This window comes from Anabrus simplex, chromosome 1 (assembly GCF_040414725.1).
Source record: "Anabrus simplex isolate iqAnaSimp1 chromosome 1, ASM4041472v1, whole genome shotgun sequence".
In the NCBI taxonomy this organism is placed as follows: domain Eukaryota; kingdom Metazoa; phylum Arthropoda; class Insecta; order Orthoptera; family Tettigoniidae; genus Anabrus; species Anabrus simplex.
Genome location: NC_090265.1, coordinates 1,147,528,636 through 1,147,542,271, shown reverse-complemented (window position 1 = coordinate 1,147,542,271; position 13,636 = coordinate 1,147,528,636). Strand labels below are relative to the sequence as shown.

Sequence of the window (13,636 nt, the reverse complement as noted above, 5' to 3'; positions counted from 1 at the left end):
ACAATAAAATTTTGCTTTTGATATATTTAAGGGTGCCCAGACGGGGTGAAATCGAAAAAAAATTTTTTTACAGTTTTAAATACCCGTGACTTTATTCTTTCGAATACTGTTTGTTTCAGACCTCTACGACATTTGAAAGGGTGTTAATTTTTATATTATCTGGAGTGCTGCAGATGTCGGGCATGACATGTCCCCGAACTGATGTGACATAACATTACTTTCCATTTTTCAGCGGTGACAAAGACTCTGTTGAAGGTGTGCATGTTTCAGAATGGGGTCATTTTCTGCAAGAGGATATCTCTGCTTCAGGAAAGTACAACTTTCAATTGTTGGCCAACCTGGTTGGCAGAACAATTGAGAACATAACTGCGTGTGTTCATTGTTTGTTTTGGTGACTTCTTTTACAACAGTATTCAGCTGCTTTGTTTCTGTTCAGTTTTATAGATTGAACAAGATGCCTAGACATAGTAATAGGATTTCCAAGGTGCGCAAGAATGTGGGAAAGTCAAAAACATTGTTGTTATTCCGAACGTTACACGTGAGTGTGCAAACGCTTGTTCCCCAAGTGACTGCAAAAAGATGCAGAACGAACAACCACAGCATGGTTTGTGTCCAAAAGGAGAGGACACGTGTTGCAAATACCATAAAAATGAAGGAAACTGCGACCACGACCACAAGCACAGTTTCCTGTATGCAATTGAGGAATCCATAAGGCCAGTCTTCAGAGACTTATCCGATGGAAAACTCCTCTGGAAACGCCTTCATGGTAAAACCCAAAATCCTAACGAGTGCCTAAATAATTTGATGTGGACTTGGATACCCAAGAGAGTATTTGTGAGTATAAAAAACACTCCACTTTGGTGTTTATGATGACATGGCAACATACAATGAAGGCAATATCTCAAAGTGCAAAGTTCTAAAAAGATTATGTATACCTCCAAGACACAACACTGTGAAACAAATGTCAATTATAGATAAGGAAAGAAAAAGGAAAGCAGATTCAACAGAAAGGGAGCTGGTGAAGCTTGGAAGACAGAAGAAAAGAAGTGTAAACACAAGATTACAAGATGAGATGGAAGAGAACCCAGATGATCCACTGTATGGAGGTGGAATGCATTAAGAAACTTTGGTGCTCTCGTTTCCTGAAAAGTAGTTTTTTTGTGTATCTAAGGAACTTTTATTCGGATGCCTTTGAACATACATTAACCAAACTTGTAGGTGGCATATAACTAATCATACTACATATTTTAACATGAGATTTTGAAAATCAAAGGTACAATTTCTGGATTATGGAACAAAATGTCTCATTTTAAAACCTAAAAATTTGATGTTCACTTAAAAATGTATATTTTAAAAAAAGCAGAAGATATTAAAAAATGTCATCTATCTATGTGCGAAGGTCGAATAAATATGTGCACAAAAATGGACTTTCCTTCATTCATTACTTTATGAGAAAATGTTCCTTAAAAACACCCATTTTAACACGGCAGATATAACCCCTTCCGGGTGCCCTTAATCTGACAATATATCTGTTCATTTTTGCTTTCATGAGTATAATATCCCTATGTCCTTTTAGAACAATAGGTCCTACATTCTGCTAAAAGCATCATGTAACCCTAATTGTGTGTGTCCTTCACATTACTCTGAAGGGAAGCTACTCTCCCTCTCAATTTTTCTTGTTCAGTTCAATCCATTTTTTTTTATTTGCTTTATATTGCACTGACACAGATAGGTCTTATGGTGATTATGGGATAGGAAAGAGCTAGGAGTGGAAAGGAAACCGCTGTGGCCTTAATTAGGGTACAGTCCCAGCATTTGCCTGGTGTGAAAATGGGAAACCACGGAAACCATCTTCTGGGCTGCCGACAGTGGGGTTCGAACCCACCATCTCCCAAATGCAAGCTCGCCCAGTGCTCAATTTCATTACACAACTGTGCCTTTAATGCTCTAATAAAAATTGGGAAGTTTCTATTTTGTTCATTTCAAAAACTTGATACCAAGATTTTTGTCTTGTTTGTACGCAGTGCAAGAGACGAATCACTGGGCGAGCTGGCCATGCAGTTACTTTCATCTGGGAGATAGTGGGTTTGAACCCCACTGTCGGCAGCCCTGAAGATGGTTTTCTGTGGTTTCCCATTTTCACACCAGGCAAATGCTGGGGCTGTACCTTAATTAAGGCCATGGACACTTCCTTTCCACTCTTAACCCTTTCCTATCCCAATGTTGCCATAAGACCTATCTGTGTCGGTGCGACATAAAGCAACTAGCAAAAAGAAAAAAAAAAGAAAAATCAAGTTTATGGACACATTTTAAGTAGGTAGTTTTATACAATCACTTGATTCAAATTTACAAAGGAAAAACAAGCAAGAATAAGGAAAAGTGAAATAATAATAATTACAATAATAATTACAACCCTTCAAGAATCCATCACATACAAATATTTAATGTCAATTGCCCTTCAACTCTGAGGTAACAGTATTAAATGTAGCTTACCGAGGACTTGGTGATCTTGAACGAGGCCGAGTCCTACGGGCTGTATAGCCAGACGGATGTAAATGTTGGTCAGGGAGGGAATCAAGTGAAGGTTGGCGGGAACTTATTACGACGTCTTGTAGTTCCATTACCTACAACATACAAAAAAAAAAATTAAAATTTACAGAAACACTTACAATACTGGTAACTTATATCTAAACCGAGTGGCCTAAAATTGAGAAAACTGAATGCTTTAAGTCTTTAAAGGAATACTGTTAATCAATAAACTGTAAGTGAGACAGAGCAGTTATGATTCTTTGCAGAAATTTAATTTATGCCATTGGACTATGCTGAGAATATAGCAGAGTAGCCAACTAAATGTATAATGCTTTACGTTACAGATTGTGACATTTCAATATAAAAATTATAGTCAGAATTGTAAAAAAGAGCTATTCATGCCTCAGTTAAATGATATATTATTTAAAAAATCCATGGCTAATAACAATAACAAATTCTGGCAGTTTCATGTGAAGATTTATCTGAGCACTCTGTAGAGCAAAACAGTGTGAAGGACCAAGTGCAAGCATGCTGAGCTAATGTGCACTACGAACTACAAGGCCCTACTGTTTTGTTCCCAGTGTACATGCTCTCCATGCAGTTTCATGCATAAATAGGTGTGCTATAGAATATTGATCACCATCTAATATCCAGGTCATTTCTTTTACCATATACAATGATGCACAAGAACTGATGTCATGGATAACTACTAGTACCTACTCGATACAAAATTATTTTCACAAGAATACTCAACAAATTTTCCCACTCTAAATCTTACTACATGTAGAAATTATCTTTATCCAGAATAAATAATGTATCCATACAAATATTTGCAGGAAGTTATATGCACAGCTTTTCATCAAATAATATGTAAAACTGTTCTTAACTTTGCTGTCTAATTTGAAATATTCAATTAACAAATAACTATACCTACAACTGACATGAAACAGAAATGGTAACATTTCTTGTACTTTATTTTGTATTAATGAACTTGATAATATGTTTGTTTAGCAGAATATTTCAGTTCCCTATTTAGTTACCTGGTTACCTGAAACTAAGCTATGTTTAGTATGGAAACATACTAATTACTGTATCTGAATACATGATAATTTGATTTGTTTTTTGAAAAGCACATTTTTAACATGATGTCATACTTAATAAAAATAATGCAAACAAAAGTACAACATGTAAAATACTCCATACAATAATTACCATACTGTACATAATATTTAATGAAAGGTTACAAGAAGATACCTGCAGTTAAATTTATGCCACAATTATATACTATAGTTATTCAAATATTAATGTCATATATTTCAGTTACAATTAGTACTATAAAGGGCAACTACTCAGGTGACTAAACATTGCTAACATTGAACTACAATATCATATCTCAAGATGCACACAGACATTAAGCCACTTTGAATAACTATAGTTAGGAAAATAAAATTAACATAATATTTATTTTATTTCAATAAATACATTAGTTTAGTTTCTTTGGAGTAAAAAAGATGGAGAGATTCTAAAGACTGAGGAAGATAGGGCTTCTGATGATGCTTCTTGAAATGCAGTGCTCAGCAGATATAACATCCTAAATCTATACATAATGTGCATCTCTGTATAGGGTTATCAACAATGATTTGCCATTATCATCTAAGACTGTTTTAAATCTAGATTACTGGCTAATACTAATAACAGGTCCATACAAACGCTCTTGGTGCCAACTTAGAAAGGTTACATTGCAAAATACAATATTTATCGAAAGGAGTATACGGTACTGAAGAATTCTATATACTCCAGTTGACTTTAAGACTGTTTGTAAACACCTGGGTTATGTATCTAGCTTCTTTAATCACAAAAAGTATTATGGAATCAAAATTATCTTTACAAAGCAGTTTTCTTTAATTACAAAATATAATTCGAACATCTTCACATGTACCTAAATTTTGTTCAGGCTGGATATACTGTTATCCATACAGTTATCCATGAGAAACCAGATACATGGTTTGGCAAAAAAAAAAGAACTAGGCAAAACAGAGAGAGATACATATTTTAAACAGCAGGAAACACACTAACATTGACTAACAATTTCTTGTACCGGGCTCTAGTCTAAGGGAAGACCAGACTGCAACTCTTTACTCTTAAAGTTTTAAAAGCTAGAAAATATCTAACTAAATGACCTTGCTGATATATAGAAAATTTTACCCATTACATTCTAAGGCAAATAATGAGTGGTTCCACTAGCTCTCTCCTTCAATATTCCCACACTTCAGGAAAGTCATAACTAGAATAAGAAATTTATCCTTCCCTTCTTTATAAGAAATCTCCAAAATATAAAACCAGTAAATCAATAATATTGCATCAATAAATAATGATAGCTCACTGCTAAAAAGTATCATAATAACATCTCAGAAGGTACAAAAGGGTATGTATGTACGCATGTACAGCCGAACCTCGATATCTCAAACCTCCATTACTCGAATTTTCAGTATCTCAAAGTAACTTAAATTTTCTGTCCGATTATCCCATTCTTCACGTGTATTTATTTCTCTATTACTTGAAATTCTGTTACATGAATTTCTCGACTTCTCAAAGCAAACATTTCCTCCCTTGAAGCAACAAATACTCTGTAACTCAAATTTTGTGCAACATTAACTAATGCAATATGGCATTTGTGGTTTGTGAGGAACAGTTAACAAGTACAGAAAGGGTTACAATGATGCTGGAAGCTAATATGACAGAAGCCAAAAAACTACAAGGGGGAATCAAATATAAATGGAATTTTATTTTTTATTTAAATTCATTTGTTGAAAAACACAAGGCAATTACAATTTATTTTTTCACATAGTTTCCTGCTTTGGATATGCAGTTTTGTCCCAGCGTATGGGCAGCTTTTTGATGCCCTCATCATAAAAAGAACAAGGTCGTGTCACCAGCCAATTGTGCACGAAGTCTTCCATACTCTCATCATCTTCAAATCGTTGCCCACCTAGAGCTTGAAGCGGTCCAAACAAATGGAAATTGCAGGGTGAGAAGTCCGGGCTATAAGGAGGATGATCAAATGTAGTCCAGTGCATTTCCTATAGCTTGGAGACAGTTAGAGCTGCAGGATGGGGCCGCGCATTGTTGTGGAGGAGGATGACCTGTCGAATGGGTTGGTCTCATCTTTGGCAGCGATATGCAACCCTCTCCTTGTTGAACAGATTGCAGTAGTAAGCAGCATTGTTTGTGTGTCGCTCATGTAAAAAAATCAGCAAAATGCCTTGCCGATCGAAAAAAGTTGCAAGAACCATGCCAGCTGACAGTCCAGTCTTGGCTTTCACTGGTGCTGTCTCCCCTTTCCTCCGCCTCTCCTTACTGGCTTGTTTGGATTAGGGAGTGTAGTGGTGGACCCATGTTTCGTCGCAGGTGATGATCCGTCTCAAAAATGTATCACCTTCTTCCTCAAACCTTGCTGTAAGCCTCTGACAGTCCTCCAAACATCTCAACTTCAGATTTTCGGTCAAAAGGCGAGGGACCCATCTGGAACACACTTTACGGAACTGTAGGTTGTTTGTGATGATTGCTTGACAGCTCCCACAACTGATTCCGACTTGTTCTGCAAGTTCTGATACTCTCACCCGTCGATCATCATCAATAATGTCTTTAACCGCACAGACGTTTTTGTCTGTAGTACTGGTCCAAGGACAGCGATCGTGTTGCTGATTTTCCACATGTTCTCATCTTTCCTTGAACTTTTTATGCCAGGCAAACACATGCGTCCTTGGCAATGTTTGATCACCGAACTGTGCAGTCAATCTCTGGCAAATTTCTGCCACTGTAACTCCTTCACGAGCAAGAAATTTTATAATAATGCATTGCGCAGTGGAGGGGTGCACCTGTTACTTTGACATCATGAACATTACTGACAAAACGGTGGGAAATATCTAACAGCACGCTCTCCCTACTCCTAACAGTCTTGCCTAAGCATAGCAGAAGTGTGGGGACAGTCCTACCAACTGTTGATGTTCAGGAATAAAAATCCCTTTTATATTTGATTGACCTTCATAAAACTTCTAGTGATCAGAAAATCGGTGAAGCATCTCTGTTACTCAGGTGTGAATTAATTACCGGTCATGTACGAAAGCAAACCCTGAAGTTGCAGAGGACAAGATACACTTATGAATCTCAGCTGCGTGGTACTGACGAGAAGTTTCAACGTGAAGGGAGGAAAGGTTAACAGTAACAAACAGAATACTCTAACGGATGTTTTCCAAAGATGTTAACGGAGGTGTGTTTCTTGTTTCACTAATGTATGTACTGTATCCTGTCTTCTAAAAGTGACTATAATAATGGTTATAATCCTTTTTTTTTTTGTTAGTTGTTTTACGTCGCACCGACACAGATAGGTCTTACGGTGACGATGGGACAGGAAAGGGCTAGGAGTGGGAAGGAAGCGGCTGTGGCCTTAATTAAGTTGCAGCCCCAGCATTTGCCTGGTGTGAAAATGGGAAACCATGGAAAACCATTTTCAGGGCTGCCGACAGTGGGGTTCGAACCTACTATCTCCCGAATACTGGATACTGGCTGCACTTAAGCGACTGCAGCTATCGAGCTCGGTGGTTATAATTCAAGTGATGCCGTAAAATAGAGCTTGTTTGTATATTTTTAAACACTGTTGAAAGTAATGTATTTAGTATGAGCCCATAGATACATGCAATGAAAATCCACAACCTGTTTCCAGTCATTTGACCGGATCAGGAATGGAATGAATGAAGCCCCCATCTAACGGTGAGGATAGGAAATGTGCCGGCTGCCAAAGCCTGTCGCACCCCGTAGATACATATGATTCAATTATATGCTATACATGTTAAAAAACGGCATTCTCTATATATCAAAATTTTGATAACTCAAAATAAAATTTAGCTCCTGAGGTGATTCGAGATCAAATTTCTCCATAAAAAGAAATCTCTTCTGAACCACAAATTCTAATATCTTGTAATGATTTGAGATATCGAGGTTCCACTGTATGTATGTATGTATGTATGTATGTATGTATGTATGTATGTATGTATGTATGTATGTATGTATGTATGTATGTATGTATGTATGTATGTATGTATGTATATGTGTGTATGTATGTATGTATGTATGTATGTATGTATGTATGTATGTATGTATGTATGTATGTATGTATGTATGTATGTATGTATGTATGTATGTATGTATGTATGTATGTATGTATGCTCTTTGAGATTCTGATTGTAATGATTAGAATTACAAATGATAGGTAATTTTCATTGTTGGTACCAATAATGTAAAGCAAGTAGGAATAGGTTATAATGTAGTTGGGGATGTGTAGGATCTGGTTACAGCAGCATGGAAGAAGCTTAAGGAAGCAAAGATTGTTATCAGTGGGATACTCTGTAGGAGGAATACTGACTAGAGGGTAACTGGGGATTTAGGTATGTGAGAAATTGGGAGTGAGATTTGTAGATCTTAATGGGTGGGTAGAATTAGGGATCTACACTCAGATGGCCTTTACTTGAACTGCAATAGTACATTTAAGTTAGGGGTTTTGTTTAGAAGAGTTATAGGGAGATACATTCAGGGAAACGGGGTGGACTAGGAAGTGGTGATGACAGTGTAGGAAGCATTGTCATAAAAAATTCTTAGTGTTAAACTGCAGAGGTATTATAAAGAAAGGAATAAATTTAAGTAATGTGATAGATATGTATTTACTAGATATTGTAATAGGAATTGAATCATGGCTGAAAAGTGATATTACGGATGCGGAAATTTTCTCATGGAATTGGAGTGTTTATCATAGAGACAGGTCAGGAACGATAGGAGGGAGAGTACGCATACTGGTGAAGGAAGAATTTGTAAGCTACAAAAAAGTTAAGGATGAAGAACATGAAATTCTAGGTGTAAGACATCTGTAAAGATAACAGGCAACGTAATATGTTTGGGGTGTACAGACCTGGCAAAGCTGGTGCTGAGACTGATGCAGAATTATTTGATAAGATAATGAGCTATGTGTGGAATGACACACAAAGGAACGTTATTGTAGTTGGTGATCTAATCTTACCTAATGTAAACTGGGAAGGGAATGTGAATGACAGAAAGCATGGCCAACAAATGGTGAATAAGTTATTATGGGAAGGACAGCTGAATCAGAAAGGGATGGAATCAACTAGCAGGAAAAATATTCTAGACTTGGTGCTGATAAAACCAGATGAGCTCTATAGAGAAACTGAAGTGATAGATGGTATAAGTGATCATGAAGCTGTTTTTTTAAAACAATTATTATTCCTGATAAACTGGTCTAAAGATGTAATAATACCAGTATTTAAGAAAGTTGATAGGAAGGTATGTGACAATTATTGAGGAATTACACTGTTGTTACAAGTGGCCAAAATAGTGGAGAGAATAATAGAAAGAAGGATGGTAGGGAGGATGGAAAAAATTTTAGAAGATCAGTACAGATTTCGACAGGGCAAGTCAATGATAGACTCTATATTTATCATGAGATTACTGATGGCAAAACTGTAGGAATATGGAAAAGATCTCGTGATGGTATTCCTTGATCTATAGAAGGCATTCAATAGTGTTAATAGAGAAAAGGTGTGGGGGACACTGAAAGAAAATGATGTTGAAGGCAATCAAGGAAATTAGTGAAAGCAATGTACAGGGTCTTTTCTTTAGCATGCTCGGCAGCACCATTCAGAGCACGGCACGGCTGGCACTCACAGCAATTCACACTTATAGAAATCCATTTCTAGTGAAACTATTAGTCTAAAACCTACCTGGCATTACATTTGATGTTCAAAATGTTGTCCCTCAGCTGTCAAACATGCCTGACTCGTCGTAAATAGGTTTGCAGACAGTCAACAAATCTCAGCTCGTGTGATGTTCGAAATAACTTGTGTAATGTTCTCTTGTAGTTCTTCTCTTGTGTGAGGATTGTTCACGTACACTTTTCCCTTCAGCATCCCACACAGGTAATAATCACAGTGATTTAAATCAGGAGATCTAGGGGGATAATTAATCACACAATCTTCGAAAACTTCCTGTATTACCTCCATAGACCGATTAGCAGTATGTGCCGTTGCATTACCTTGCATAAAGTAACCATTACTCCTTTCTTCTTCCATCAGCTCTTGAAAGAATGGTCTGAGAATGAGGTATATATATCGATCAGCATTCATTGTTTCGCAGAAAAATATAGGCTCTATAATTCTGTGAGCACTTATTGCGCACCAAACTCCTATTTTTACATCATGAAGTAGACAGACGTGCAGCTGGTGAGGATTTTCTGCACACCAGTAGTGATTGTTTTGACTATTTACATAGCCACTTAAGTGTAGCCATGCTTCATCACTATAAAATAAAAGTACCGTATTCCTATGGGGAGGAAGGATTCCAGAAAATTTGTGAATGAATCGAAAGCAGCATTCTGTATAAAAAGAATGCTTTGCATAGCACAACACAATGAATACACGCTGTTCTACTGTATACATCACTCATTAAACACACGATTAGTATTCCTACAGAAAGTACGCTATTTTAAAGTGAACACATTGAAAACGCTACCAATGCCGCAGATGAACTGAACTATTGCTGTGTGTGAAGCAATGGTTATCGCTACCATACTGCATTAGATCACCTTAGCCGGTCATGAAGCAATATATCTCTCGGCAAATGAGTCACCCAGCCGCGCTATCGCCTTCCATGTGTGTTCTTCTGACACACGGAGCTGGCCATAAAAAAGACCCTGTATAAGAATTGTTTCAGTTGTGTCCAGACTCCAGTGGGGAGAACAGATTGGTTTAAAAACCAAACTTGACTAAGACAGGGAAGTGTATTGCCTCCACTTAATGTTAGAGAGAAGACCTATTGTACTTTATTCTTCAAATTGTACTGTGACTGTCAGAAAGTTCTATATTAATAACAATGTTATTCATTTTATGTCCCAATAACTACTTTTTACGGTTTTCACAGATGCCAAGGTGCTGGAATTTTGTCCCACAGGAGTTCTGTTACATGCCAGTAAATCTACGGCTGATGTATCTGAGCACCTTCAAATACCACTGGACTGAGCCAGGATCGAACCTGCCGACTTGGCTTCAGAGAGCCAGCACCTTAACCGTCTGAGCTATTCAGCCCGGCACTCTTGTGAATATTACGTACTGGCCTGTGACTGAACTGATGACTAATTTACACTAAGTAGTAATTTATTTCTAAAATATAGGCTATTTTTTTAATCTAAAATGTATAACCCAGACTTTGCGTCCTATTTCAGTAATTCATTTCACTCGTACATCCCACAAAATTGTGGAAGATATTATTTAAAATGATTTTTAATGTGAGAGAAAGTCTCACATGCGACCACTCATGTTACAGTTTGGCTAGCGACCACTCGTGGGTTAAAATCATTTTGAGCAGTTCTGACAAATAGTTCAAGCTCCTCCTTATTTGAGACACTCGTGGGTTAAAATCATTTTGAGCAGTTCTGACAAATAGTTCTAGCTCCTCCTTATTTGAGACACTTGTCACACAATTATCAATATAAAAACTGTCCTTTAGCTGTCTAATAATATAAACAGTCACTTTATTTTCATCTTGAGCATCTAGCAAGTCTTGGTCTAAAAGGTACTCAATCACAGCTGCCAGTAAAAAAGGGCTCGATGTCACTCCAAAATCTACTCGATTGTGCCTATATGTTTTCATTTCTTCCTTGCCCCTAAGGAGTCTCAAAAAATCTCTGATCTTCTGGTGCTGCTGAAATTTGCAGAAACACCTTATGAATATTAGCAATAACCCCAATTGACTTCTTTTGTAACTGTAGGAGGAGAGAAGGATTTCGTTTGATGAGATTGGGATCCTTTTCTAGACAATCGTTTACGGAAGGATTGTTACCTCTTCTCACGGAAGCATCAAAGACTTGTTTCACTGGTGTTGTTGCAGAATTCTTGATGACAGATCAATGAGGGAGACAATGCCCACAGATTCCAGTCTGATCACCTAGAATTTCTTCTACCCATATTTTCCCTTCATCTAGCCAGCCTTGAAAAACTATTGTATTCTTGTAAGTGCCCGCTGCTTTCAGGTTTTCTTTTTATAATTTCTAGTTGTTTTTCTGCTGTCTCATATAATGGCTCCAAGGGCAGATAATCTTTCAGCCACAGAAGTCAAACTTCGTATCTAGCATCTTCCTTTTTTTCTGTATGGTTTCAAGGAAATCTAGTCTTGCTTCTTCTTCCAGTTGACATTTTTTCTTTTCAGAGATAGGATCTTCTATCCCCAAAATGTCCAGTTCCCACAGGTTACTAACTTTCTCTATATTTAGCAAAATAGGTGTTGCTTCTCTCTCACCACAAGCTGAGCGCTGACTTCTGCCAAATAATGTCCACCCTAATGTAGTCAACAGTGCTGTCAATTCTCCCACCATTCTGTGCTCATTCTAGAGAAATGACTCAAGGAAATCTGCTCCAATGAGAATCTCCATTTCCTCGTCTCTCCCTACATCTAGGCGTGACAGTCAAAGTTTCATTACTTGTTCTGCTGTAAGGCGAAGGACCTGACTACAAATAACAGGCTGGCTAAGAGCAGTCAGTCTCAGCTGATTACAATTATCAAAATTCTGAAGAACAAGTTCAAATACACAATACTCTACAGGAGACCCAGTACTACCACCAAACACAGCATGGCTCAAAGTCACCTTTCTAAACTCCTGAAGACCCAATCTCTCTGCCAGTTCTTCTTTCAAGTACGAATGTTGCAAAGCAGAGTCTGGAAGGACACGCACAAGTTCCTGGTTATATCCACACACTATTTTAACCAAGACAGTTTGAAGATAGACACACGAGGAATTAATGCAGAAATTAGTTACTGAACTAGACTGAGGTGAAACTTGCGACTCTTTCTCAACCTTCCTTTCTGAAAGATCACACATGATCAGATAATGTTGCCACTTACACACATTACAGGAGAGGCGAGCATGGCATTTCCTTGCAACATGTCCAACCTTGAAGCATTTGAAGCATGCACCGTTCTGGGACAGTCTAGCTTTCTTTTCTTCTAGAGTCATATTTTTTAACTGCTGGCATTGTGATGAAGCATGAGTCTCTACTTTACAGAAAGCACATGCATTACCTACACCACCAGTGGAAATTAAACCTTGAGCAGTTGGAACATTAGATTCTCTCAAAGGTTTTGACGTTTGAGTCTTACCTGTACTAAGGTTACTGATCTTCCTAGTTAGCTGCAAGTATTCTTCATTTTCTACTTCAGATTTCAGAAATTCTAACCGTTTTTTGAGCTTTTTTTTTTTGTGACCCAGTTTCTTGCATATAAATATCTCCTCTTTTCTGCCACACATGGATTAATTCATCAGTCGAACAAGACTCCACTAGAGGAAGTAATAATGCGGCACAGACCCATCGATTCTAGCGACTTAACATTAACCTCAATTTGATCATACAACACTGACAAGGAAGGTTTTTCAGTCACAAGATTTATAATGTCTCTTACATAAAGCGTGACTAATAAATTCTTTCAACCATAACGTGTTTTTAACAAGTGGACAGCTTTACTCTAATTTTTAGCAATAGGTGGAAAACCATTCACAAGCCCTTATTCCAGAAGTCATAGATTCTCTTAGAAAAAGAATCTTTTCTGCATCATCCAGCTCACTACTTTTGTGTATTCATTTGAACTGTGCCCAGAATGATAGGCACTGCTTAACATCTCCTGAGAATTTGACAAGTGATAACTTTGGCAAATTACTAACCAGTCTGCTAATCTGAGAAACACTTGATATTGTGGAAGAAACATCATACGGTATTTTATATTTCACTGTTGTCCACTTATCTCGATATGATTCAACTTCTTCATACTCCATAGCTTCGTCTTCGTCAGTCGATCGGCTTTATCTTCAAGTAGCTTAAAGCTGGTGAAAATATCTTCTTGCGTAACATTTTCCTCAGCAATCTTGTTCTGAAATATGTTGAACACTCTTGTAAATAAACAACATAAATGTGTTTTTTCTTTCAATAATACATTTATTGCAGCCATGTCTTTACGTCGGTCAAAATCAAAAAAGTGTACCGTAAGCAAGCTTTTT

General features: G+C 37.3%; 1 protein-coding gene across 1 annotated transcript in view; it reads right to left on the bottom strand.

Moving 5' to 3' along the window:
* Positions 1 to 13,636, bottom strand: part of cac (cacophony) — a 778,098-nt gene that overhangs the window by 60,418 nt on the left and 704,044 nt on the right. Inside the window, 1 exon segment of the mRNA XM_068225468.1 lies at positions 2,494 to 2,624. Within this exon segment, the coding sequence (XP_068081569.1) occupies positions 2,494 to 2,624 (131 nt within the window).